This window comes from Rattus norvegicus, chromosome 18 (assembly GCF_036323735.1).
Source record: "Rattus norvegicus strain BN/NHsdMcwi chromosome 18, GRCr8, whole genome shotgun sequence".
NCBI classification, from domain to species: domain Eukaryota; kingdom Metazoa; phylum Chordata; class Mammalia; order Rodentia; family Muridae; genus Rattus; species Rattus norvegicus.
This window is the reverse complement of record NC_086036.1, coordinates 3,629,003-3,655,920: the sequence shown is the minus strand read 5'-3', so window position 1 is coordinate 3,655,920 and position 26,918 is coordinate 3,629,003. Positions and strand designations below refer to the sequence as shown.

At 47.3% G+C, this 26,918-nt stretch overlaps 2 protein-coding genes across 6 annotated transcripts in view; one reads left to right on the top strand and one right to left on the bottom strand.

The window, feature by feature from the left end:
- Nucleotides 1-1,684, top strand: part of Npc1 (NPC intracellular cholesterol transporter 1) — a 45,617-nt gene extending 43,933 nt beyond the window's left edge. For both annotated transcript variants that reach the window (XM_039096607.2, NM_153624.2), the window contains exon 25: nt 373-1,684. In XM_039096607.2, the coding sequence (XP_038952535.1) occupies nt 373-455 (83 nt within the window). In that variant the 3' untranslated portion in view covers nt 456-1,684. The remainder of the gene's footprint in view (nt 1-372) is intronic.
- On the bottom strand, nt 1,402-21,317 carry Rmc1 (regulator of MON1-CCZ1). Of its 4 annotated transcripts, NM_001009638.1 has the most exons (20): nt 21,140-21,317; nt 20,761-20,837; nt 19,098-19,182; nt 17,544-17,600; nt 15,848-15,934; nt 13,490-13,630; nt 13,159-13,262; nt 12,326-12,415; nt 12,129-12,234; nt 11,139-11,250; nt 7,126-7,170; nt 6,897-6,950; nt 5,796-5,924; nt 5,275-5,381; nt 3,094-3,213; nt 2,766-2,843; nt 2,441-2,545; nt 2,284-2,352; nt 1,981-2,206; nt 1,402-1,556 (listed from the first exon to the last, which is right to left on the bottom strand). In NM_001009638.1, the coding sequence occupies exons 1-20, from the start codon at nt 21,239-21,241 to the stop codon at nt 1,477-1,479; spliced, it is 1,974 nt and encodes a 657-aa protein (NP_001009638.1). In that variant the 5' UTR covers nt 21,242-21,317; the 3' UTR covers nt 1,402-1,476. The 4 variants fall into 4 exon arrangements, with proteins under 4 accessions (NP_001009638.1, XP_038952672.1, XP_038952674.1 ...); XM_039096744.2 differs by lacking the exon at nt 19,098-19,182 and having other exon boundaries at nt 21,140-21,155; XM_039096746.2 differs by lacking the exons at nt 13,159-13,262; nt 19,098-19,182 and having other exon boundaries at nt 21,140-21,155.
- Nucleotides 21,318-26,918: the final 5,601 nt, after the last annotated feature.

Below are 26,918 nucleotides of genomic sequence, written 5' to 3'. Positions count from 1 at the left end.
GTGGCTGTGACGACTCCACCTACCTCATTCAGTGAGCCTGGTTGAAAAGGTAACGGATGAGTTTGCCTTACAGCTTTGTTACTAAGTCACTGGAGGCTGGAGAGATGGCTCAGTGGTTAAGGCACTGGCTGCTCTTCTAGAGGACCCAAGTTCAGTCCCCAGCACCCCTGTGGCAGCTCAGAACTATCTTAACTCCTGTCTGAGGGAATTTGACACCCTCTTCTGGCCTCTGAAGCACTGCACAGATGTTGTACATAGGTACATACAGACAAAATATACACACAAAAAAAATAGAAAAAAATGGACAAAACCATGGGCTGTTTTCCACGCCCAGGAGATTGTGTTTACACTTCTTTTCTTTTGTCTCACCAGGGCCATCAGTGAATAAAGCTAAAAGACACACCACTCAAGAGCGGTACAAAGGGACAGAGAGAGAACGGCTCCTCAATTTTTAGCCATGTAGCAGACTTTGGTGACTTTGCGTCTATGGATAGGTCAAGTTTACTGCGGGACAGCTGCACTGTCAAGGCTGAGCTGGCTGCTGGTTGTTCCCAGGAGTTAGGCTGTGTCACAGCTGTGGCAAATGCAACTCCACTCACTCTTTTAGACTCAGGAATGCACACTAACTTGTGAAGCAGTATTATGGATCTGAAGGCAACAGTCACCAGCCCCTACAGGCTAAGAAACCTCATCTTGGGCACAAGGAAGGGCAGTTCTACAACTTTCATTCTTTCAATGCCTACTTTTAATGATGGCTATCAAACCATCATTAAAACTTTAACCCCTTCTAGTCCAACACCCACCAGAGAGTGGGAAGTGGATGTGTTAAGAAAGGTTCTTTGCAGCATATCCTATCTGTGTTGTCAGGAAATCAGCAGTTCAGTTCATAGGTCAGCAACTCGATCACTCAAACACCTCACGGATACATCAGCTGTCCAGTTCAATAGTATCGGGATGGCAGCAGCAGTGGCCAGGCCTCGGCTGAATGGCCATCAGCAGGAGGGGCGGGGCCAACAGGAACTCTCGATGCTCTCTGCTGAGCCTCTCACAGCGAAGACTCAAGACCCAACAAATGTTCCACAGCTTAGCTCTCTATTTCCTTCTCTGTGGAGTCCCAACAAACAGAGCTCAGCTACGCAATGTAAGGCAGACCAAGCAATACATGCCAGTCATTCATGTCCTTTCACGTGCTTGCTTTAGGGAAACAGTCCTTCACAAGTCTGCCTTAGCCTTTCACCTGTGTCTGCCCCAGCAAAACACCAACACAACTGACTGTCCACTTCACAGGTGGTGGCTACAACTGTGACCTGATCCCCAATTCTGAAAAGCCAGCCCACATGCTCTCTCCTGTTTTGGGAGTCAGCAACATTTGAGGATGCTGTAGGTACTTTATTACAACACTTTTGTAGTTTAAAGAGCTTTATTAATGCAATAAATTAACTTTGTACATTTTTATATTAAAACCGTTGAGGGACTTCAGAATGTTGTAGGCCTCATTAGAGCTTGTTCTCCAAAAGCCTGCTTGAAAAAGGCTACGTGTTCCTCACAGTGTTCTCCTGCAGGAAAAATGTAGCTTAGGTGCCAGCTGGTTGTGGCACAGGAAGACGGAGTGCAGACAATGCTCATGGGTTGTATGCTGGGTTTTAACTTATTTTTCTTTAATAAAATCCCTCCTACATTTTGAGGTCTGTTGCAGAACTCGTACCTTCAGCAGTCACGGCTTACATCCTTGTCAGACCAGGGCATCCCTGACCTGTCACTCAGGCCACCTGTACTGTGTACACACAGCATAAGCTCCTCTCCTGCATCCTGTTTTATCACCATTTAAAACTGAGGCACTCCTGTCCCTGATTCGTCCATATAGAGATTCCAAGGCCAGATATAGAATATGCCCCAGAAGCCTAAATTCCACCCTGAACTTCTTGAAAGCCCCCCCCCCCCCCCCCCCGTTGCCTGAGGTCACCCTGGGCCTTCCCTTACCTGGTGTGAAGTTAGGGTTCCCTCGCAAACGCTGGTTTCGCTGTTCAAAGAAGCGGAATATGGTATAGAAGAGCATGACATCATCAGTCTGCTTAGCAGCATCTAAGAATTTTCGTGCGGAAATGTTGTCATGGCCGCCAATACCCCGGATGAACCTTAGGGCAGCCAGCACCTGGTGCTTAGACAGAAGCACTTCTACGATCTCATCATTTGCTGTTGAAAGTCTCTGAAAGTGAGGAAGACAGCAGTCAGGGCAAGCACAGGAGAGAACGCTGGCGACCTGAAGCTGGGCAGGGCGGGTACCTTCAACATGTCCAGAGACAGCTGGTGGGCGGGAGGATAAAAGCTTTCTAGGGACAGCAACAAGCAAGCCTGAAAGACAGGGTTTCAGCCGGCCTCAGTTGGAAGGTTCCCACGGGGAGGTTTAGAGACTACAGAATGGACATCCAATGATACAGACCAGAGGCTTGGAGTCGCTGAGCACATGGTACTGCAGAAACTGGTGGAGCATGTAAAATAGGTTGTGCTGGACAAGTGTCTTGATGACAAGTTCGTGTAAGTAATGCTGGGGACACAGGAAGAAGGTAAATAACATCGCTGAGTGGCCGGACTATGTGACTGGCCACATTCCCATAATTTAGCTGTAACAAAGCATTCTCAACCAGATTCCCCATCCCCACTGATGACTGACATGTTAACATCACCCCGGGGTCTGCGGATTTTTCAGCCATCTCTTCTGACCTCCTTCCTCTAACTCAGGATGGCAAGCAGCCCTCTGAAGGTACCTGCACTGGGATCTGAAACTGGTTCAGAGAACGGATGTATTCCATCAGCACAGCTATCACAAACTTGGGTGGCGTCTCCTGTGGAGGAAGAAGGGGGTCTTGTAATGTGAGTTGCAAAAGGAGTTACAGGCAGCCCACTGATCCTGTCTGCTGGTGTAGACAAATCCTTATGGACCGTACGTCCTAGTGACCAAGTATAAGTCTACTAGAAGCCAGCCTCATGGCCCAAGACCCTCTCCCAGGGCAATACCACTTAATTTAACCATAGTGTGGATTCTGTTGCTGCCCTCTCAGTAACCCACTTGGGAGACCAGAAACCATTACATACCTTGTTTTCCACAAATGGTGACAGCACGTGTGTGTACACATCAGACTGGTCTACCACGGCTTGGGTCCTCACTGGCCTTTTGAGAGGTGGGTTGCTCCGGCTTTGCCCTGCTTCTACTGCCTAAAGAGGGACAACTTGTGACCTTAGTCATCTTCCACAGAAATGGTACCCACTATACTTAGCTCAAGACTTAAGTTTCTAGACACAAGCCAGACACTCCAGTGTTTGTGGGAGACTGCAATCAAATAAAGCCAGTCATGTTTTTCCCAACTTCTGAAGATTGAACTGACCTGACTCTCCTGGCCAGCTGCGCCCTCATTCATGAAGTTCTGCCAGACAGTAAAAGCTCTATGCTGTCATTTTAGAATTCATTCTGTAGTCCTTGAAATGGATCCAGAGCTTCACCAATCTACATTTCTACCACCAAGTTACAGCCACAGGCCAGTGTAATGGGAATTATTCAGACGACAGAGCTGTGAGCTGTGCCAGCTGTTTGATCTCTAGTGAGCAGCAGCTCAGTGCAGACCTCTGCTTCCTGACAGCTGATAAGCAGTCTGGCATAGCCCAGAGTCTGCCACTGGGCTCAAGCCCTCAGCCCAGGACACCACCAGAAGGACCAAGAGGAGGAAGGAGGCACAGCCAGACGGCTGACACAGAACAAGGAGAGGTAATGTAGGCAGCCTGCCCTTCAGTGGCCCAGGACTCACTAACCTCAAATAGCCATGCAAAGTGGGGGTCTCAGTTTGTTGCTTAAAACAGTGTCCACTGTTGCTAAGCATGTCCTTGAAATAATTTCTCCCACTTGTCCCAAGTTTCTTTCACGCTTTAGAAAAGTGGAAGAACTAAGTTTCGTACCTAGTAATAAGCCACAGTAACTTTTTCCCTACCTTTCACTGAACACGTGCTGTCTATTAACTGAAATGCATGGTGCTGGTACTTAACCAGTGGCTCACAGGGTACTTGTCCTAGGATATCTGTGTGTCTGCCCAGATGCTGAGGATAAATGTTGAATATTCAGCCCCTTCTGAGATTCAGAGAACATCACAAAGAATGTAAACGCCAGAAGACCAAGAAAGGGCTACAAAATACCACCCATAAGCTTGACACAGACATCTCACACAACTGCACTGCACTGGCCGTCAGCCGTGGATCTGGAGGGGCTCATGGGACCCTAAATTTCCCTGCTGAACTGTCTGGGAAGAGACAGCCATGGCCTTCCGGTTGAGTACCCAATAGTGATCCCAACCAGGCTCCAAGGGACTTTTGCAAATCTGTGCTTATTAGACAGTCCTCATTAAAATCAGTGGGTCATAAAACAAAGCCATCGTAACAGGAAAGAGGAGTAAGGGGCAGGAGGGGAGACACAGGTAGGAGGGATGACCGGGAAGTGAGGAAACAACGCTGCAGACGTACAGGAAATTGTCAAAGGACACATTTCACCAATAAAATTTTGGCCAGGTGTCGTGTCACATGCCTAATACTTAGGAGGACTCTCTATAACCAAGTTCCAGGCCAGCCAGAGGTAGAGGTACACAGTGAGACTCTAAAAAAAACAAGGCTTTAATCCCAGCACTCAGGAGACAGGTGGACCTCTGAGTTCAAGACCAACCTGGACAGCAACATAGAGAAACCCTGTCTTTAAAACAAAAACAAAACAAAACAAAAAAAAAAAAACCACAAGGGGTTGGGGATTTAGCTCAGTGGTAGAGTGCTTGCCTAGCAAGCACAAGGCCCTGGGTTTGGTTCTCAGCTGGGGGTGGGGGTGGGGGATACACACACACACACACACACACACACACACACACACACACACATTCGTCTATTCTTACTTGAAATAACCATCTTTTAGAATTTACTTTTAGGTTTCATACAAGTACGTGTTGCATGTTGGACACGCCCTGCCCAAATGTCCCTCTAGATAACCTGATATTTCTAAATATTTGCAAAGGAGAAAGGCAAGCACCAGTGGAAAGAAATCACATCTCTAATTTGCTCTGTTAAAAGCCACGGCTGATTGTCTTTCTACAACATAACCAAACAAAAGCACAAACAGATTTTAAAAAGCAGAACAGTGAAGCCTTGAGCCAGATGCACTCTGGCTTGCCACTGTCACGGTGCCCTCAGCTGTTACGCTGTATGACCACATCACACTGCAGGACTCTCCAATACAGTCTGTCTTACCATTGTGTAGCTCTGTTCAGCATCCAAGTACTTCTTGTACTCATGGTTGAGTTTATCGAAAACAGTGGCTATCACAGGCAGCGTGGCTCTGTCTGACTCACTCAGCACTGGAAAGTACAATGCACACGGTCAGACCCACTGTAATCAGGATCCCCACGTGCTGGTGACATGGCAGTCTCAGAGGGTGACCCATGCAAACCCTGCCTTGAGGACCTTCAAGGAAATGTTAAAATCAGTCAGGACCAGTGGCACCAGAGGATGTAATCAGCTTTCTGCCTACTGGTGGGTTTCTGTCAGTCTACAAGTCCTGTGTTTATCTCCCAGTCTTTCCTATGAGGTTAAGAATCCATCCTTCAAGTGTGCCGGCCTGAGTGTGAAAGGCATGTTCAATTCCCAGTTGTAAGGTGGGGTTGGGCACCCTGGAAGGAGGCTCAGCAGGTACTAAGCACAGGCCGCAAGGCATAATTAAATAAAGAGATGGTGCTTTTCCACAGACAGTGGGAAAGGGTCAGTGCACTTACTCTGTGAACAGACAGACAGAACGACGGCTTTACACTCCTTCCTCTGGAGGAGAAAGTCCATCAGTCTTCCTTTATCTGGCAAGAGATTCACTATGGGCTGAAGTTTCACCTGCAGGTTCCAGAGGTAACCTGGATGTTAAGAGGTAGCATGTTCATCAGTGTGCGCTAGCCAGAACCAAACCCAACAAAGAATGTCCCAACTGCCCCAGGTTAAGGACTGCAAATACAGTTAACAGCCCTTCCTTCCCGACCAACAAGGAGCTAGGATGTCCAGGAAGGAGGCTGACTGTGGAAGACCTGACAGTCACACTATCAGAAAACTTAGCTGATTTCTAATGCGTGAAGAATTGCACTAAGAGTCACTCTCACGGTTGTCTCCAAGGACAGCAGCTCAATCCAGAGGACTCCTTCCCCTCTAACGTGCTAGCCCCCTCATTGGCTGTGTACCAGGTACTTGTGTTTTTGCTGTACTAGCTCATGGGTGCAGGAGGTAACCCCATAGGCTATCAGTGAAATACCCACCCACTCATCGGCCTATTTGAGTGCTAACAGGCAAGCTGGTGCCACCAGAGGTCACATCAAAAAAAAAAAAAAAAAGTGACGCCTTTCTCAGTTTCCAAGAGCTGGCCCTACTGTCAGTATACAGAAGAGAAGCACTCACTATATACAGTGGGTGTCTACCTAAGAACCCCAGAGGGTGAGGCTGGACACTCAAAACCATGGAAACTGGTGGGAAGTTCTCAAGTGCAATGCCGCAGGCCGTTACCCAGGGAGAGACAGCAGGCTGAGGAGCTGTCTGCTGGAAAGGTGAAGGGCAGGGGTCTTGGGCAGGAACACAGGGAGTGGGGCTAGAGAATGAGAATGCAGACCACTCACCATAGGCAGCTTTCTGAAATGGCCGTGGGAATCAAACTGGGATTGGCCATTCTTAGTCACTTTAGCTATAAGAATCATACATGCTCATGGAAAAACCCTTGCAGAGGAGGGTATAGGATGAAACGCAGTCCCACTTTCAAGGCTGAGGGGAGGGTCAGTCACCTCAAAGACTCATACTGAAGTCACTCTGGCAGGACTAAAGTAGGCAATGGCCCCCAGACCTACCTTGGCTTGCACTGATGATGATGTCTGGTTGGAAGACGATCCACGAGGAGGAATCTGTACGTTAAAGGAAAGTCCACACTGGGAACATTGGGTGATAAAAGGGAAGCCCCATTCACTTGCCCAACCCCCACGTTTGAGGTCACAGAAGGCCTGCCTCCCCAGAGCAGCTCCAGCAGTGGGGCAGGGAGACTGCCCTGTGTGCACAGCGCCACCACCTTCGTGAGGATACAGAGTTTACAGGGGACGGGAGACTGGTTGGTTACAGCAGCAGGACCTGCAAACAGAAAACCAAAGTGTGAGGAGGCAGTCAGGGAGCCTGCTAGAAGGAGAACCGAGCCGAGCAAAGACAGATTTTGTTTTGTTTTTAGGTATTTTTTTATTATTATTTTTCTTTTTTTTAATTTTTATTATATATTTCTTTACTTACATTTCAAAAGTTATTCCCCTTTCTGGTTTCCTGTCCAAGCCCCCATTCCCTCCCTTCCCCCATACAGGTGTTCCCCCTATAAATCCCCCTTATTGCCCTCCCCCATATTCCCCTACACTGGGGGTCCAATCTTGGCAAGACCAAGGGCTTCCCCTTCCACTGGTGCCCCAACAAGGCTATTCTCTGCTACATATGCAGTTGGAGCCCTGGGTCAGTCCATGTATAGTCTTTCAGCAGTGGTTTAGTCCCTGGAAGCTCTGGTTGGTTGGCATTGTTGTTCTTATGGGGTTGCAAGCTCCTTCAACTCTTCCTCTAATTACCCCAAGGGGGTCCTATTCTCAGTTCAGTGGTTTGCTGCTAGCATTGACCTCTGTATTGGACATAATCTGGATGTGTTTCTCAGAAGAGTCCCTTTCTGCATGCATTTTTTTAGCTTCATCAATCTTATCTAGTTTTGGTGGCTGTATATATATGGGCCACATGTGTGTCAGGCTCTGAATGGCCATTCCTTGAGTCGCTGCTCTAAACTTTGCTTCCATATCCCCTTCTATGATATTTTCCCCCTTTTAAGAAGGAGTGGGAGCATCTGCATTTTGGTCATCCTTCTTCTTGAGCTTCCTGTGGTCTGTGGATTGCATCTTGGGTAATTTGAGCTTTTTGGCTAATATCCACTTATCAAGGAGTGCATACCAAGTGTGTTTTTCTGTGATTGGGTAACCTCACTCAGGATGATATTTTCTAGTTCATTCCATTTGCCTATGAATTTCATAGTTTGATATGAATATCAAAAACGAAGTCATTGTTTTTGATAGCTGAGTAGTATTCCATTGTGTAGATGTACCACATTTTTTTAATCCATTCCTCTGTTGAAGGGCATCTGGGTTCTTTCCAGCTTCTGGCTATTATAAATAAGGCTGCTATGAACATAGTGGAGCACGTGTCTTTGTTGTATGTTGGAGCATCTTTTGGGTATATGCCCAAGAGAGGTATAGCTGGATCCTCAGGTAATGTAATGTCCAATTTTCTGAGGAACCTCCAGACTGATTTTCAGAGTGGTTGTACCAGTCTGCAATCCCACCAACAATGGAGGAGTGTTCCTCTTTCTCCACATCCTCGCCAGCATCTGCTGTCACCTGAGTTTTTGATCTTAGCCATTCTGACTGGTGTGAGGTGAAATCTCAGGGTTGTTTTGATTTGCATTTCCCTGATGACTAAGGATGTTGAACATTTCTTTAGGTGCTTTTTGGCCATTCGATAATCCTCAGCTGAGAATGTTTTGTTTATCTTTGTACCCCATTTTTTAATAGGGTGATTTGGCTCTCTGGAGTCTCACTTCTTGAGTTCTTGGTATATTTTGGATATTAGCCCTCTATCTGTTGTAGGATTGGTAAAGATCTTTTCCCAATCTGTTGGTTGCCGTTTTGTCTTGATGACAGTAAAGACAGACTTTATAATGGCTCCAGCAGCAGGACTTGACTGTAGTTAGGGGCGAGGTGGGGGGGGAGGGGAAGGGGCGGGGAGGGGGAGGAGGGGGAGGGGGAGGGGGAGGACCCTGCCTCATTAATGACACCTCTGAGCAACAAGAGGGAGGGTGTCAGCACTGGCATGAAAATGTGTCTCCAGGAAGAGGAAATTTGTCAAAGCTTCCCACACAGAAGTTGGTTTTAAGGTTTAATTTTAAATGTTTTATGGGTGTGTGTGTGTGTGTGTGTGTGTGTGTGTGTGTGTGTTTGTGTGTGTGTGTGTGTGTATGTGTGTGTGTGTGCGTGCGCGCACGAGTGTGTGCACTCGTTCCACATCCAAGTCCGGTGCCTGAAGAGGCCAAGAGAGGAGTTACAGATAGTTGTCCACCACCACACGGGTACCAGAGACCAAACCCAGGTCCTCTGCAGGCTCGGCAAGTGCTCTTCACCATAAGCCACGTCTCTGCCCTGAGCTTGTTTTTAACCAGAAATGAAGAATCACCGTTTAAATGTGCACATTAAACCCCTGAGAAATTGACCCAGATATCTCAAAAATACTACCCAGATTCACTGATGGGTCGAATGAAGCCGGCTTGTGGGCAATTGCTGAACAGTGAGCTTCCCTACCCTCTGTGCTGCACTGAACAGATCTAGGCCTAAGAGGGCCAACCTAAGCAGCACACCCTCTCATGGCAGAGCCTCATTCAACCAGTTCTGCTGGCTGTCCTGCAGCCTGGGGAATGAGAGCACTCCTCAAGCTAAGCAGGGTTCCCATTCTGTGCCACCTGGCCAACTACAATCAGAAGGCCGTGTTGCCTAGCTGCATAGGTAAGACAGCCATCTAACACAGTCCACATCCAAATGATGGCCGTGCAGTCACTCAAGCTTCAGCGAAGCACTGGCTCACTGAAGAGGAAAATTCCATTGCCTATCGTGGGCCTCAGGAGAGCATGGGCATTTCAATCTCCAGAGACCCCTGGTGTTCCTAACACAGTCAAACACAAGCCACCTACCTGTTCAGCAAGACAAAACCAATGCGTTCACAATCAGCTTATGGGTACATGCCCACCCAACCGGTGCCAGGTGGGCACATTAGTCTCAGATATCCCAGGGGCCCATGTGCAGCAGGAAACACAAAGGGAAGGCATGCTCTACCTGCCCAGACTGCCTAAAACCCCAGCAACCCATGTATTCCTGCCCTCTCGGCAATAGTTTATTTTCATTATTTTCGTAAGTCAGGAGTGACCTTTCTAGACAACTAGGCTTGCTACGTAATTACTGCCAGAATAAAAGAATGTTGGACAGTCCTTCCTAGACTAATCTGATCCACTTCAATTTGCACCTTGCTCAAGCAAACAGCCTGTTTATTGCTCCTTTATTACTGGATCAAAATTGAGGGTTTTACATGTTTACAGTGGTTTTACCCATGTCAAAAATTTGCTCTCATCCGTTGCTTACTGCTAATGTTATCCAGGAAAAGCCAGATGCCACTGGACATTTTCTGAGCCTGTAAGATGAGCCAGCTACTCGAGGCTGAGCGCCTGCTGACCAATCTACCACCTAGAGCGTGGCTCTCAACTGTCTCCACAAAAGCACAAGGAAATCAGAGGCTGAGAACTGCCACAGGCCAGCTGACATGTATGTCTCCTAACAAAACAGAGACAACCAGCTAACTGGACTGTAGTCTCCTATAAAATTACAGTAACAGTATTATTAGAGGCCTGTTATGAATGGGACTATTTCTTTTCTGAACTACTGACCTACTACTCTCCTGACCTCCTCCCCGACTGTGGGGTTACTGTGACTAACCATTGGCCACATCTGCTATAACCAAACAAGGGTTTGGCAAGCTGGCTCAGTGGTTAAAAGTCCTTGTTGCTCTAACACAGGACCTGAATTCAGTCTCCAGCATCCTCATCCTCAAAGATACAACCACATGTAACTCCAGCTCCAGGGACTCCAGCACCCTCTTCTGCCTTCTGACAGCACCCAAACACACACGCTCATACATACATGCAGACACATACAAACACATACGTAAAAAGCAAATCTAAAAAAAAACAAAAAACCAAACACAGAGTATGAAAATGCAGGGGCATGTAAGCCCAATAAAACTATTTAGCCATAGTCAGCTGAATTTAATCCCAGGGTTACAGAAACAGGAAAACAGAAAATGTTAATTAATCCCCCAGCATCCCAAAACAAGAAAACAAATGTTCCTCTGCAAAATAAAGCAGATTGGGGATTCTCCTCGTTCCCTGTCCCATTCTGAGCCTGACCCCAGAAGATTCTAACAAGAATATGGCCCTGTGGGGAAAAGACAGCACTGCCATTTCGCAGAACTTCTCTTACCTGCCAAGGGGATCTGGTAAGGCTGAATTGATCTCGCTGGAAGCACAGGATGATGGAAGGTGACTGTGCCGTCGAACTCTCCCCGTAACCTGATGTCAAATATCACTGACGTCTACGGTAGGAGCAAACACATCACCTGTTGCCGGTCTGGAAGCCTGTGCCCAGCCACCCCAGCCCAGCTCTCCCTCAGAGGACGGCTATGCACATCACACTCTCCTTCCCACTGCTATTGCTTTCACAAATGCTTCCTGCTTCCTTGTAAGATCTCAAAGAGACACAGGCATATAAACTTCACTTGAACTTGAAACAACATCTCCATTAGTTAGAGACGTAGCAGCAGGACCCTTCAGCAAAGTAGAGGAAAGGTGTGGCTGGCCTACCACCAGGCGCTCAGCTAACCACTTGGAAAAGCAAGACCTATTGCAGACTGATGGGCAGGACAGTGTCCAACACCCTGGTCAGATACTGCTATCCACACCCACACCCAGGTCTGCAGCAGGCCCCAGCTCAGCTGGATCAATCCAAGATTGAGCAAGAGTACAAAGATCACATCAAATGATGTCTTCTTAAAGTTTTTAATTTCCTTAGTTTTTTGTTTTGTTTGGTTTGTTTTTTTTTTATTTTGTTTGTTTTGTTTTTTGAGACAGCAGCTCATGTAGCCCAAGCTGCCCTCCAACCCACTGTAGAGCTAACGACTGTTTGAACTTCTCATCCTCCTGCCTCTTCCTCCCGCGTGCTGGGATAACAGGTGTGCACCATCACAGCTGATCTTTAAGCAAAGCTGGGATGGGACGAATGAAGCAAGCCCTCTGCCTAGCAAACTGCATCCCCAAACTGGAATCATTTTTATTTAATAAACTGTTAGAGAATCAGTTAAACTTAACTCCTTTGAGCTTACGCTCTTTCCCACCCTTGTCAGGTTTGCCGGTTCTCACAAAGCCTATCAAAGGGCCCCACACAGACAACCGCAGCTTCCCCAGGAGACTTTACCTCTGTGTCCTGATGGTGGACAACTACCAGGTTGTCCACTACATTTAGAGCAAACTTTCCCGTCCTATTCAACTTCAGTATGTGCATCTTCTTACACGCACCCTCTCTGTAAGAGAGCACAGAAGTCAGAGGAAGAGGTCAGCACACCTCAGTTCAACTTAAAAGCAAAGAGAGAAGAGGGCATGAGGCAGACGTACCGTGGGAGATGGTACAGCACCACCTCCGCTCCTGTGCTATTGGAGGTCCGGGAATGATGCCGCAGGAAGAGGACGTAGAGCTGCCCGTATCTAGTCGGAGAGAGAGAAGTCATCGTGGCCATTCCAGAGTCCTTTCTCTCCGCTGGGTACGTAACTGAGCTGCTAGAGTAAGGCTTACCTAGCTGGACAAAGGCCTGGCTTGAGCCCCTTCATGCCATAAACTGAGTATGGTGGCTTATGTTCAGAATTTCAGCACTCAGGAGGATCAGAAGTTCAAGTCATCTTGACTACAGAACAAGTTCCAACCCAGCCTTACAGGGATAGTAAGAGTCCTCTACATACAGTTTGACTACAGCCAAGCACACAATTCAAGGCAGGGAAGAAATACAGGTCAACAGTCACAACACCCACTGGTTATTTCCCTTCTAGCTGCTTCCTTTCACAGAACGAGGACATGTGCCGTAACAGAAGGATGGGCCAGGCACTCTCCACAGCAGATGTCACCTACTGGGTGCCAGCAATGAGCTTGGCCCCGCCTACCAGTCCCCACCCAGAATTGAGCCAAAAAAGCAGTCACTTTTCAACTCCCTAAACTGGGTGGCCAAGCAGAGAACAGAGAAGAAGGAAAGTGCATTCTACTGTGATAAGTCACACCTCAGCTCCCGGGTTCAGTTCCCAGCACCCACATGGCAGCTGTAATTCCATTTCCAGGGGACTTGACACCCTCTATGGCCTCTGAGGTGCACACACATACAGATAAAGCATACCCAGAAAAATAAAACTTTTTAAAAAAGTGTCATGTTACACACAGCACCCTCTGAAGACAGACATACATGGTCGCCATCGCAATGTCTCGTTCTGAGAGGCTAAGTTTAGTTGACTTCGGTGCAGCTGGTAACTCAATCTCAAACTTGGGAAGCTTCGACATGGTGCCAGCCTGTTTAGGGGGAAGTTTAGGAACATTTAGGGCACTCCTTCCATGTTTTAGCCTGCCCGGCATGAAAGCAATGGAGACAGGTCTTCAATGCTCCCCCTCAGGACATTCTTGGACTGCTGGGATGGTGAAGGGCACCCTCTAGTGGTCTGAGAGGCGGCATTCATAGGACCGACCAGCTTTAGAGCTGGGTAGAGAGGTTATTTTAAGGGGCTGAGGCTCACTCTCACCTTAAAGTAAAAAGGCTGCAGGACATTCTCAAGGACTGTCGTGGACAGCAGGATCACCGAGCTCTCGGGACAGTACATGTGCCAGTTCACATTGATGTTGTGGCTCTTCAGGAGTTTGAGGCTTCGCTTCTCAGGCAACACCTGGGACGAAGGTCAAGAAGAGGGATCTTCACGTTAAAAGACTGCTACGACAAGTGAGGTAAATAAAGAGCACAGAAAGCCCACCAAGGTCGGGATAAACCCAGTGGACAAGAGCTTGCATAAGAAACAGGAGGCCCAGCCAGTTCAGTCACCACCACCACCACAAAACCCAAACAATGCAGCCCAGGGTCGTACAGCTAACTGCTACTTGTATTTATTATGGCGCTGTGTGCCTGGCGCTTTCCACCCCTCATTAATTTACTCTTTCCTACACTCTGAGAGACAGCACAACATGAGAGCCACCAGCTCTCTCTACACTCCACCTGGCTGATCAGGCCAGGCTTCTTCTTCCTAACCCCACTATTCGTAAGACCGCTTGCAAGTGCAGCCCTTCAGAATCTAGGCACATCTATTCTCCATATTCTGGCACACTAAGAACACTGCAGACTCAAGATACCAACACTCACCCCACGAGGGAAATCAAGGCCAAGCATGAACATCCTCACCCAAGCCTCACAAAATGAGAACGTACACGGCCAGAAAGATGGCTCAGCAAGTAAAGACTGCCTGCCCTAACCTGATCCCAGGACCCACAAAAAGACGGAGGGAAATAAGGGACTCCACAGAGTTCTCCTCTGACCTCCACATGTGCACTGTGGCACAGACACACACACTGAGAGCCATAAAGAAGCATGCTGGAGTTCTCTTTCTTTTTAATCTATTTCTTTGTTGTTATTATGTATATGGAGACACGAGTATGTCATAATGTGCACATGGAAATCAGAAGACGTCTTCGGGGTGACAGTTCTCTCATGACAGAAGGAACTCAGATCACAAGGACTGGGTGACAAGTGCTGACCCATCTCACCAGCCCTAACATGTCTTGGGGATCTGACATACTTACTCACTAGAGAGAACCGAGTGTTTTTCCAGTGTTATTTTGTTTTATGTATATAAATGTTTTGTGTGTGTGTGTGTTGGAAAATATGATATGAACTATGCGCAGGTCTTACACCTGTGAAAGTCAGAAGAGGTTTTGAATACCTTGGCACTGAAGTTCGGATGTCTGTGACCCACTATGATCCTGAAAGTGCTCTTAAGCACCAGCACAGATATTTTTAAAATGACTGTAGGGAGGCCTCTATCCTCCGGGGTCCTCTATCCCTTCTCCGTGTATGGATTTAAACTTACAGTGCTCTTCATGCTCATTATTTGATTTTACACTGCTGTCAAGGCTCCTCCATGATGCTGAGTCAGGAAATAGGATATGGGAGTTCCCGTCAGAAAAGGAGACTCTGGGATAAAGTCAGGCTCAGGAAGAGATTTGCCCTGAACTCTGAGGAGACAGACATGAATCTGAGGAGAGATAACCAGCCTTGTGGCACTCACAGAATAGAATAAATGGGTTAATTAAGTTAAAGGCTGGTCAGGGAATAAGATCAAGTCTAAGACCTAGGCATTTACTCATAAATAATTCAGTCTCAGAGTCATTATTTAGGAACTGAGGTGCAGGTAAAAAAAAAAAAGCCCATGGTTACAAATATTTGTGTTTTCTGATGGTCTTAGGTTACCCTTGTGATAGGGATTGTGACCCACTGTCCTAAGAGGACAGTGAGAATCTTTCCCCGTCTGAGAAGGCAACTGTCTACAGATCAATGAGATTCAGGCCCAGCAGCAATGTGGACAAGAGAGTCCCACACTATTTCTCAAAGCATGGACATCTGTGAAAAATGTAATGGTGTCTGTCTGTATCTATGCAATTACAAGAACTGCTTGCCCATGAACATGAAGAAACATGTAAGACGGCTCGTGAACTTCTGGAGTAACCAACCATAAAGAGTGAAATCAAGCCAGACATCTTGTAACAGGAAGTGACATGGCAAACAGCAGATTGTCCACAGAGCAGAACTATTCTCAGGACGAAATCTGGGGACAACCCCCAAAGCATACTGCTATGCAAGAAAAACCTACACCACACAAGTTTATGTGCAGGAGCCCCACTGCAAAAAAAATAAAAATAAAAATAACAATGATAAATGCACGTGTCCAGAGGAAAACTGAACTATGTACAAACTGGGGCTGACAGTCAATTTTAGGAACTTTTACTTTTGTATAATGTTTCCTCAACTAAGAGGTTGGTTTCAGGACCTTTTTGATACAACACAGGCTGCTGAACTGCCTTTGCTTTCTCTAGCAAATCTATAACTGATATAATACCTGGTAAAATTCGATGCCTTGATCCGTTATGAAGACAATTTCGGTAGAACTGGTCCAGCAGAATCCTAGTATGTTGGCATTCTTGGTCTGGAAGAATTACAAAAAAAGGTGGTTTTTAGCTGGCTGTGATTGTGATGTCTATAATCCCAGCACCCAGGAGGCTAGGGCAGGGCATTTGGGAATTCAAGGCCATCCATGGGTACATTTCAAGATGCAGGCCAGTCTGGACATGAAACACTATCTCCAAAAAAATAAATAAGTGAAAATTAACAAAAAGCAAGGGGCTAGAGAGATGCCCCTGTGGGTAAGAGCCCCTGCTCACAGCAGGAGGACTTGAGTTCAAATCCCCAGTACCCACATAAATGGCCACAAGTGGCCATAATCACAGTGCTGGTGTGGGACATGAGGAGCAGAGAGGAGGGACTTGGGCTTGCTGGCCACTAGCCTATCTCCAGGTTCAGTAAGAGACCTGCCTCAAGGGGATAAAATGTCACAGTGCAGGACACTCCACATCCTCCACTGACCTGTGAGGACAGGCGTACCTACACCACACACAAATCAAGGACACACTGTAGCTCTAACAAGTGTGAATGCTCTGGTTTGAAGGCTGTGCAGCTCCCTTCAAAACCTCAATGCTCGGCTGTTACGGTCACTCACTCATTAGGCTCCATCCCACACTCTGACAAAGGCTGCCTGGAGCCCTACAGCCCAGGCAGCCTGGACTCAGGACTCTCCTGATGCACCCGCCCAGATGCTGGGCTACAGGGGAGCATTTCCATGCCAGATTCAAACGCTCTTAAACACAGCTCTCCCGATTTTTGTCCTAACATTTCTACCAAAGATTCTGAATCCTTGTACCCTGCTGAACAGAGAAAGAAGCCTAAATTTTATAGAAAGATAATACCCAGAGGCCAGAAATTCCAACTTCTGCCTCTCAAACTGCAACATTCTCACAGTCATTACAATAATACAAGGGCTAAAGTTCTTCAGTTAACACAAACCAAGATGGGTTCCAGGGCCTGAGACCACAGAATGGGTGGCTCAAAGACAGAAGGGGCAAAGCAGGGCTCAGACAAGGAGCGGTTCCTTTAGAGCACCTGTAGGGCTGGAAGGAGTTTGGTTAAGTCCTGAGTCTCCTCTCACAGATAAGGACCCCATCTTGAGTGCCACTTACCAAGAACAATGAGGTACACCAAAGTTACTCCTGCGACTGACAACTGTGGTTACTCTCCCAGCTGCCCCTGGGCTGACCATGGCATAGCTCCCTCCCACCAGCTTCATTTTCTACACCCAGCTATTCTAATTAAGAGAGACTAGGGCTATACCTACATAGGGTGCAGGGATACAGGAGGGAGACTCATTGAGGAAACAACACTTCAGAGAACCTTACAAGATGGGGCAGGTGGGATCCAAGCCTGAGACACAGAGGCCTGCAAGCACGGTGAGGAAGCCCCAGGGAGCCTTGACGGTGACCCTTTACCATCAGTCCTCCACTTTATAGCTAAGAGACAAAACTGGGTGAAACTGTCTGGCATAGCTGAACCCCCAACCAACCTCTACAGCTCACCGTCAACACAGACACCTCCCCAGACAGAGATTCCAATGTGTGTCTACTACCCAACCTGTTCTCCACACACAAACAACAGTGGACACTGCAGTGAGGAATGAAGCCCCCTCCCCCACACCAGCCGTGTACCTTGCACTCTTGTGTGTACTCCAGTTGAGAGTTATCTGGAATAAAATTACAAAAGTCCTGAAAGACAGAAAAAATACACAGAGGGAAATTATCAGATTAAATAGCCTACTACGAAATAAAATGGACAACTTTTTTGTTTTTGTTCTGAGGCAGGGTCTCAGTAGGAAGTGCTGGCAGAGAGAGCTGCCTACCTCTGCCTTCTGAGTGCTAGGGGGTATTAAGAGTGTGTCCCCTTATGCCTGACAAGCAGATTTTTAAAGTGATTAAAAAACAGCTGGACAAACACCCACAGAGAAAAGATATAAAGACAATTAGGATCAAATGAAACCAGATTTACCAGTCAACTAAAAGGAGTCCACCTAAACACTCAGTTGGAACTCATGAACAGACTTCTAAAACTCATTCCTCAAGCCAAGTGGGCAGCTCATACCTAGGATCTCAGCACCCAAGAAGCTGAGACTGGAGGATTGCTTTAAGTTCAACACCAACTTGTTCTATGTAGTAAATTCCAGGTCAACCTTGACCATAAAAGGAGCGGGAAATAGAGAGAAAGGAGAGAGAAGGAGCAGAAAGAAAGGAGGAGGGAGGAAAGGAGAAATATATTCCTCAAATGGGTGACATCACTTCCCCCAGGCTTCCTGGAAATCCAGAGAAATAAAGCAGCAGCAAACACAGCTGTCTGCCTGTCTTCCCACCACCTCCTTCCTACTTTACTGATGACAGCAGTGAACGGGATGAATAATGACTGACATGAGACACTAGGAGCAAACCTGTGATTTCCTCATGCTAGGCTAATCACACTGCATCCCAACCCAAGGCAAGCGATAGTGAGGATGTCCAAGAGATGAAGCACCAGCAAACTCCCCAACTGTGTTCATCTGCCTGTTCCTACCCAATCCAGCATTGGATATCCCAATCCAATATTCTCCAGCATATCTGGTGGAGAAAGAACCAGATGCTGAAGTGACTTGAAATACGATTCATTTACCAAGTAATCAAAATATACCTCCCATAATCCATGTTGCCAGTTAACAAGCAATATAAAGATGCATGATAATCCAAATTACTTAAACAAAATAGAGGATAGAGAGCTGGCTCAACAGCCGGCTTCGATTGTCAGCACCCAACCGCCTGTAGTTCCTGTTGCAGGGGATCCTGTGCCCTCTTCTGGCCTCCTCAGGTACTGCACACACATGGTACACACATCCACACACATACAAATGATCAGAGTAGAAAAGGGCCACTTAGAGGAGGGGGGAGGCCAGAAGGGGTCCAGGAGGGGGGCCAGGAGAAGGCAATGGGGCAGAACATTATCACAGGACACGATAAACACGTATGACAATGGCATGATGAGGCTCAGCATTTCGCATCATGAATACACACTGCCTTTAAGGACAGACAAATGATAAGTAAGCTCGTTCGTCCTCTTATCTGCAAACGCTCTCAGGAGCCCCCACTTCACTGACTCTGAGGACGAGCAAACAGCCAGAACTCAGACTCTGTCTCTTCCAAGCACCCACTCTCTTTCCGATGCTGTTCTAAGCTATGTCTTACCACGGCCTTCGAAGTCCTCTGGACAGCCAGTATCTTATTTTCTAGAGAAAACTTAATGCACTTCACTTCTCCTCTGTCGTCCATTCTGAAGAAGAAAGCACGGTTAGGGGAGAAGCCGCTCTCAACTCTAGTCCTTACTCCCACTGACAAAAAGCCAGAACTCTGGGAAGCAGCAGCCCTGAGCCAAATGTTAGGAATTGCATTTCTGAAGCTGTGACCAGAATCTACAGGCAACGACTTGCTAGTGAGGTGGACAGATGACACAGCCAAGTGGTTGGAGACTTGGGGTCACACACGTCACCTGAAGACTACCGGAGATCTTGTGGGATAAAGCTGCATTCATTACCTTAGTTGTAGTGACAGTTTCCTGGGTGTATAGATATATCAATGCACAGTAAATGTGCAATTTATGAGCCAATTTTAACTCAATAAAGCTGTTTTAAAAAAAAAAATCTCAACACTGTGCCATCCCTTATAATTCCAGGGCTGTGGAGACAGAGGCAAGCAAGCCCTTAAGGAGCCCTTGCCATGGTAATGTGCCAGTGAGACAGTGTCCCAAACACAAGGAGGAGACTCCCCAGAACATCACACCTTTGCTCCTGGTGTTATCTAGGTCTCGACTCCAACCAGAAATCACTCCCTTCCCACCTTGTGGCCTTACTCAACCCCATTACTGATGTCAAAGCTGCACCCCTAAGTGTTCCCACACGATGAACAGAGCTTTAGCATAGAGCTTAGCATGGCAAACAGTATTTGCTAAATCTCTTCTCTCCAGTTAAAGCTGCTTTCAGGATGTGCTGAGCAAGGGCCATTAAAAGAAAGCAAGACAAGCTGTCAAATACACCTTGAATTCCAGCACTCAGGAGGCAGGAGCAGAAGGATCTCTGAGTTCAAGGTCAGCCTGTCTACAGAATTAAGTTACAGGACAGCCAGGGCTACATTGAGAAACCCTGTCTCAAAAAAAAATGAAAAAATAAAGGAAGAAGTAACAAAGGAAAAGAAAGGAAAACAAAGTTGGCTGTTTTTTTTTTTTTACTTCAAACAGCTGACACATATTAAATGCAATTTATTTTTCTGAGATTTTTGTTGTCGTCGTTGTTGTTGAAAACGGGGTTTTGCTACACTGCCACTAACCTGCAAGCTATTTGCTACTTAGCTTCCCAGAGGGCTGGGATTATAGGCCTGTTGCCAAGGTGCTGAGGGACTTGTAAAAATGAAAAGAACTGCTATGTCAATCACATTGTCAACCTACATACTTTGGAAAGCCGGTCTGTCACTTCAACCTCAGTGGAAGCCCTGATTGTTCTCCATTACACCAGAACACTGGATTTTCCACCACCCAGCAAAAACTCTAGAAGTGCTGGGATAAACGTCAATGAGTCCCCAGGTCCAGCACTGCGCACTGCAGAAATGAGTGCAAAACACACGGACTCGATAACTTCAAGTACCAGGAAGTGGGTGCTCTAGGAGATTTTGGTTCCCACTTGAACTAGCAATCCCTATTTCACTCTGACAGTTGTGCTGTAACCAAACTGTACTAGCAAATGTCCACTGCTTTTTCTTACTGACACGACAGGCCGCTTAGAGACAAAATGATTCAACTTTCTGAGTTAGAAAGCCGCCGGTGTTTACATGTGGGTATTATTCTGAAAGTGCAAATTACCTAAAAGAGATGGGATTCCTATCATCTGGACCTTTAACGACCACTCCTGTAGCTCCACCTGACCGAACAGCAAAAACCTGAGGAAAAGAGGCAACATGAATGGTCAGACTTTATAAGGACCTAGACTCAGCCTTTCAAGAATCATGTCTACCGTACCACATCCTCGATTCATCCGAACAAACAGGACATGCTTAGACGAATTTTAAGACCGCAGGCCAGACTCTGGGACTGACCGTCTGAAAGCCAGCTCGCACACTGACACCGCCCATGCACTTTCACTCGCGTCTCAGCTCTGGTACAATACACCCCGCACTCTCGGCGCCGGTGCAGAGACACTCCGGCGTCTGGGCGCCCGGCCCCCGCCGTGGCCGCCGCTCACCTGCTTGTTGGCCTCGTCGAAGAACACGCAGTTAACCGGGTTCGCCTTCTCGAACTGCACTGGCCGCTCGCACAGCTCCAGGTAGTAGTCCTCGCTGCCCATGGCTGGGACCGGCGGAGCTCGTCCGTAGAAGATGCAGTCCAAGAACCGGGTCGCCGCTGGGCCGCAGCCCTAGGCCCCGCCCCGCCCTCCACGTGACCGGGCCAGCGGCGCCTCAGTGAGCGGGGGAGGGTCCCAACACCGAAGACACGCCCCCTTGTAGGAGGGAGGAGGTCGGGTCACGTGACCCGGAAGCCTGCGGGCTGCTGGGAGGACAGCCTGGTTTCTAATTTGCTTACGGGTGGTGACATTCTGCGTCGCCTACGCCCAGGGTTCTGTTCTTGTCTGTTTAGTCGAGAGATGAGGCAGGAGGCTAACTGTAAGCGTGCAGCAAAGATCTACGAGCCAGGATTGATTTCTGTGTTCACCTCAGGACCTCCCTCACGCCAGGCAACTACATTACTCAACGGAATTCCGTGTTTAGCCCCAGAAACTGATTTTTTGAGCAGTCTGCCTTAGCCATACTGGCAAGTACTGTGATCTGCTAGGATGTTAGGGACTAGATTTCGCCCCTCCCCTAGAATTTACGTGTTGAAGTTTTAATCCCCAATATCTCAGAATGTGCTTGAAGCTTCAAAGGAAATTAAGGAAAACTGAAGGCATCAGGTAGGTCCCTAAGCCAATGGGACTGGCGCCTTTATTTAAGAGGAAATAAAGGGAGATTAGGGCATTAAATTTCCAGCCAGCCAGGTGACCATCCACAAGCCGCTAAGGCCTAGAAGAAACAGCCTTAGTCCAGGGAGATGGCTCTCAGTATGATGACCTGAGTTTGAGGAGCCTTGCCTTTCTTGTGGCGCCCCCTTCTGGCCTGACATTTATTTCTGTTTTCTGGAGGTTTGCCTGTGGAATTCATTTGCTACATGGCAAATACCTTTTTTTCACTTTCTTTTATAGATTTAAGTTTGGTAGTGCGCGTGCGTGTGTGTGTGTGTGTGTGTGTGTGTGTGTGTGTGTGTGTGTGCGCGCGCGCGCGCGCGCGCGTGTGCGCGCACGCACATGCTGGCGGGTATGTCCACACAAGTGCAGGTGAGCTTAGAAGCCAGAAGAGGGTATGCATGTTAGGCAAGCACGGTAGCACTCACCTCCAAGAACTGGAATTACGAGACTGCTCAATGACTTTTGTACCTTCTGAAAGCTTAAGTATTGGAACATGGAACAAGAGTTATCAAACTAAAACTCTAGCTTGCATTTTTTGTGAAGTCCTTTTAACTCTCAGGAAGGGGCTGGAAGAGTACCGAAGGCAGCCAAAACCTAAGGCCTCTGAAGCGAGGGCTGGACACTACCACTTTGCTCTACCAGGGCTATGCTGCTTTAAAAGTGATAAGGGAGGGGGCTGGGGATTTAGCTCAGTGGTAGAGCGCTTACCTAGGAAGCGCAAGGCCCTGGGTTCGGTCCCCAACTCGGGGGGGGGGGGGGGGGGGGGGGAAGAAAGTGATAAGGGAGGGGAGGGAAAGAAAGTGATAAGGGAGGGGAGGGGCGGAAGGTGTTTTAAAAACAAAAACAAACAGTAGGGCTCAGAGCCAACTGAGCTCCCTAGCACCAGTCTTTCTATGGCATCTAAGGGAGATTCCTACCAGGGAAGAGGTGAGCTCAGATTACTTGGGAGTGCAGCCCTCAGGCAGCAGAGCCAACTATTGGGGGCACTTGCCTACCCTGACACCCCAAGGGAGGAGGGAGCAGTTCTGTGGCTGGGTGGTTCCTTCTCTTCATTGTTTTACTCTTGGACTGTTTTCCAGGGCTCAGAAACTTTGGCCTGTGAAAAAGACAGCTGTGCATACTTGTCCAAGAAGCCTAGAAGGTGCTTCTGACACTTTCTAGACCCCAAAAGTAGCACAGACTTTCCTGTTGCTGCTTTTGTTTCAATTTTTGTTGCCTATTCTTTGTCAGACCATGTGAGATGACTAAAGGACCATTCACCATAGTTCCTTAGAGTTTCCGGCAGCTTCTCACTGTAGCTGTTTTCATGACTTCTGTTTTCGTCTTTGAACTTTCTAAACCTTTTGGTTAGAAAACGAGCACTGATAATATAAGAGGAGCTGGCTTCAGAAATATGTGTGTTGCAGGGTGGTGGTGGCCGCATGCTTTTAATCCCAGCACTGAGGAAGCAGAGGCAGGCAGATCTCTGAGTTCAAGGTCAGTCTGATCTACAGAGTTAGTTCCAGGACAGCCAGGGCTACACAAAAACCCTGTCTCAAAAGGCAAAGCAAAATGAAACAGCCTCTGTGGAGATAGAGCCCAGCATTGCCCAGAAGAGCTCTCTTCCTGGTGGCTTTAGGCAGAAACTGGATCCTTGACCATGCAGCAGAAAAAGATGTTCAGGGACGGATGAGGGGGAAGTGCTGAGAGTCAAGAAATTCTGGCCCTAAGCAAGTCTAGCTCACTTGCTGTGTTTAACACCCTTACTTGGAATGAGCACTGGGAAGAGTGTGCCAAGCCGGGGGCATGAGGGTAAAACAGAACAGACACAGGAAATACAAAGAAAAACTGCAGGACTGGACAGGAGGTTCCCCTGCAAGCATGAGGACTGGAGTCCACACCTCCAGAAACCATGTAAATCCAGGTGGACATGGTGACCCACTGTAATTCCAGGAAAGTGTGCTGGCTAGTTTTGTGTCTATTTGACATACTTTGGAAAAGGGAACCTCAATTGGGAAAACATCCCCACAAGATTGGCCTGAAAACAAACATGTAGTGCACATTCTTGATTGATAATTTATCTGAGATGACTTAGTCCACTGTGGGTGGAGCCATTCCTGGGCTTGTGGTTTTGGGTGCTATAAGAAAGCAGGCTGAGCTAGCCTTTAGAGGCAAGCCAGGAAGCAGCATTCCCCCAAGGCCTTTGCTCTTGTTCCTGCCTTCATTTTCCTCAGTGAAATAAACCCCTTTCTTCCATTGCTTTTGGCTATGCTGTGGTGTTTTATCACGACAATAGAAATCCTAATTAAGACAGAGACCAAAAGACAGGGGATTCCCCAGAGCAAGCTGGCTAGCAAGACCAGACAGTCTGTGAGCTCTGGATTTAGTTTACAGACCTCGCCTCAATGAGTAAGGTGGAAGAGTGATAAAGAATCATTGGCAGCATCAACCTCAGGCCTCCACATGCGTGTGTAAACACACACACACACACACACACACACACACACACACACACCACAAAAATTGAAAAATAAAACAAGGCAGTGCAGCACAGGCCTTAATCCCAACACTCAGGAGTAAGAGGCAAGTAGATATGAGTTGAAGGTGGCCAGCCTGGTCTACAGAGAAGCCCTGTCTCAAAAAAATAAAAACTGAAAAGAAAAAGAAAAACGAAATTTAAATAAAAAAGAAACAGAGACACAGTGGGTGGATCCTGAGAGAGAATTGCCTCTTACAAGGGAATGTAATGTTATGGTTGGTGTTATTATACTTGACAGACTCTAGCATCACCTGCTATTTAGGCTCCCTGGCACATCTGTTGGGGATTGTCTTCATTATGTTAGTGAGACCCAACCATTATGGCTGGTACCACTCCTTGTGTGGGGCTGTATACTGTTGTAAGCTGTGGACTGTCCCCTAAGCACTGCTCTCTGCTCTCTTCTATAGTGTAGCATGCCCAGCTGCTTCAAGCTCTGGCTGCTATGACTTCCTCGAAATGGCGGATCATACTACAAATTACTGAGATAAACCCTTCTTAAAGTTACTTTTATCAGATTGTTTTATTACATTAACAGGAAAAGGCACTAAGGCTGTAGTCTGTTACACAGTTATCTTCTGTGTCATTTGTGCAGGGTCTCAACTCACATCCTGCTGTTGTTTTCTCTTCTGGGACAGTTAGCGAGAATAAAAATTGTCATATCTACCCTGGCACATCGATTTTCTTTAAGCCTTCGAGCCACACAGTAATAATAAAGCTTTCATACATTTCCCAAACATGTCAAGTACTATCATGATGCTTGAAACAGCAATGAATATTAGCTAACAACTGTCTCATGCCGGTTAATGTGTAGTTTGTATTATCACATGAGGACAATGGGTTTGAAAGGAACAAGTTTGAAAGAGATCAGGATGAGGAGAATGAGGGAGTGGTAGCTGCATTATTGCAGTTACCATGGTAGCCAGCATCTGAGACAGTGCACTTTCTGCTGAGACTCATGGTCTTGGCAGTCCTGGGGAATAGGGACTTCCTAAGTTGCATAAGGCTGACCCATGAACCAACAGTATATAATACATGATAAAATGCAATTTCAGAGTGTAGGTGACATTCATGAAAAACAACTCTAACTTCAAAAGGAATGAGGTAGTAAGTGGGTAGGAGTAAGCACGGCCCAGGAAAACAGTTGTAGCTCACCCCAAATTCATATACTAATGTGGAATCAGTTTCGTTGCATTTTTGTATCAACAACAAAGAAAACCATGAATTAAGACACTTAAAAAGTACACTGATGGAAACATGAAGCAGGTGGATTAAAGGGAAAGAGAAGAAACCCCTGCTACGAGCCCCAGATGCTGGCTGATGACATCCTTAGGTTTTGTTGAAGCAGTACATTCCAAAAGGTTTTGTGTTAGCCACAGGATGTCAGGTCTGACACAGAAGTGGTGAGGAAAGATGGCTGAGTATGCTCTGGGTCTGCAGTATTCCGATACTCCCCACAATCACAGACATTGCATTCAGTCCATCAGCTCTGTGGTTGGCTGGACCAGGACAGAAGAAGGTGCAGCCTCTTTCTGAGAACTTTATCCCAGCGATAAAGCATTCACTCTGCCCATGCCATCGCATCTACTGATGTGTTTACACAGCCTGCATTGTTGCCGAGACTATGGGTGTAGCTTCCGACATCCCTAGGAGACACTAATGAAAAAGAGGCCATGGATTTGAACGAAATTAAGGAGGCATGGGAGGTTTTGGAAAGACGAAAGGGAAGGGAGAAAAGGATCTACAATTTTTTTAAATAAGCCTTTGTGACTCTTTATCTATTGTTCTATATCCCCCACTCTAGGGAAAACCAGCTGCCATGTTATAAGGAGACTCAGCCAGGACCCTGGAGAGACTGCTGCCTTCCAAAGACTGAGCAGACAATAGCCTGCAAGTAGCTATTGTCCCAGCAGTCAAATGAAAGGGTGCAAAACATGCCACTCCCAACATGCCACTCTGCCCTTGTGTTCTGAGAAAGCTATTTAGCAACCTCTCCAAGAAACACTTGTAACCTTCCCAAGAGGGAGATGAACTCCAGCATGGGGGAGGGCACCCTTCCTGAACCACGGCTGGAAGAAATCTGTAAAAATCTGCCTTGTTGAACTTTCTCTTCCTAGTCATATGGCCATGACTAGGCCCTTGCCTAGTCTCCTTTTCCTCAGACTCAATGGCTGTCTTGGTTACTGGTCTATTACTGTGAAGAGACCATGACCTAGGCAACTCAGAACAGGAAACGTTTAATTGGAAGCTTGCTTACAGTCTTAGAAGATTAGCCCATGATGGTCATGGCAGGAAGCAGAGGCATGATGCTGGGGCAGTAGCTGAGAGCTTTACACCCAGACCCCAGGGCAGCAGACACCTGGGCCTGGTGTAGGCTTTTAAGACCTCAAAGTCAACCCACAGTGACATACCTCCTCCAAGGCCATGCCACCTCATCCTCCCCAAACTGTGAGCCAAATATTCAAACGTGAACCTATGGGGGCCATTCTCCTCTAAATCACCACAGTG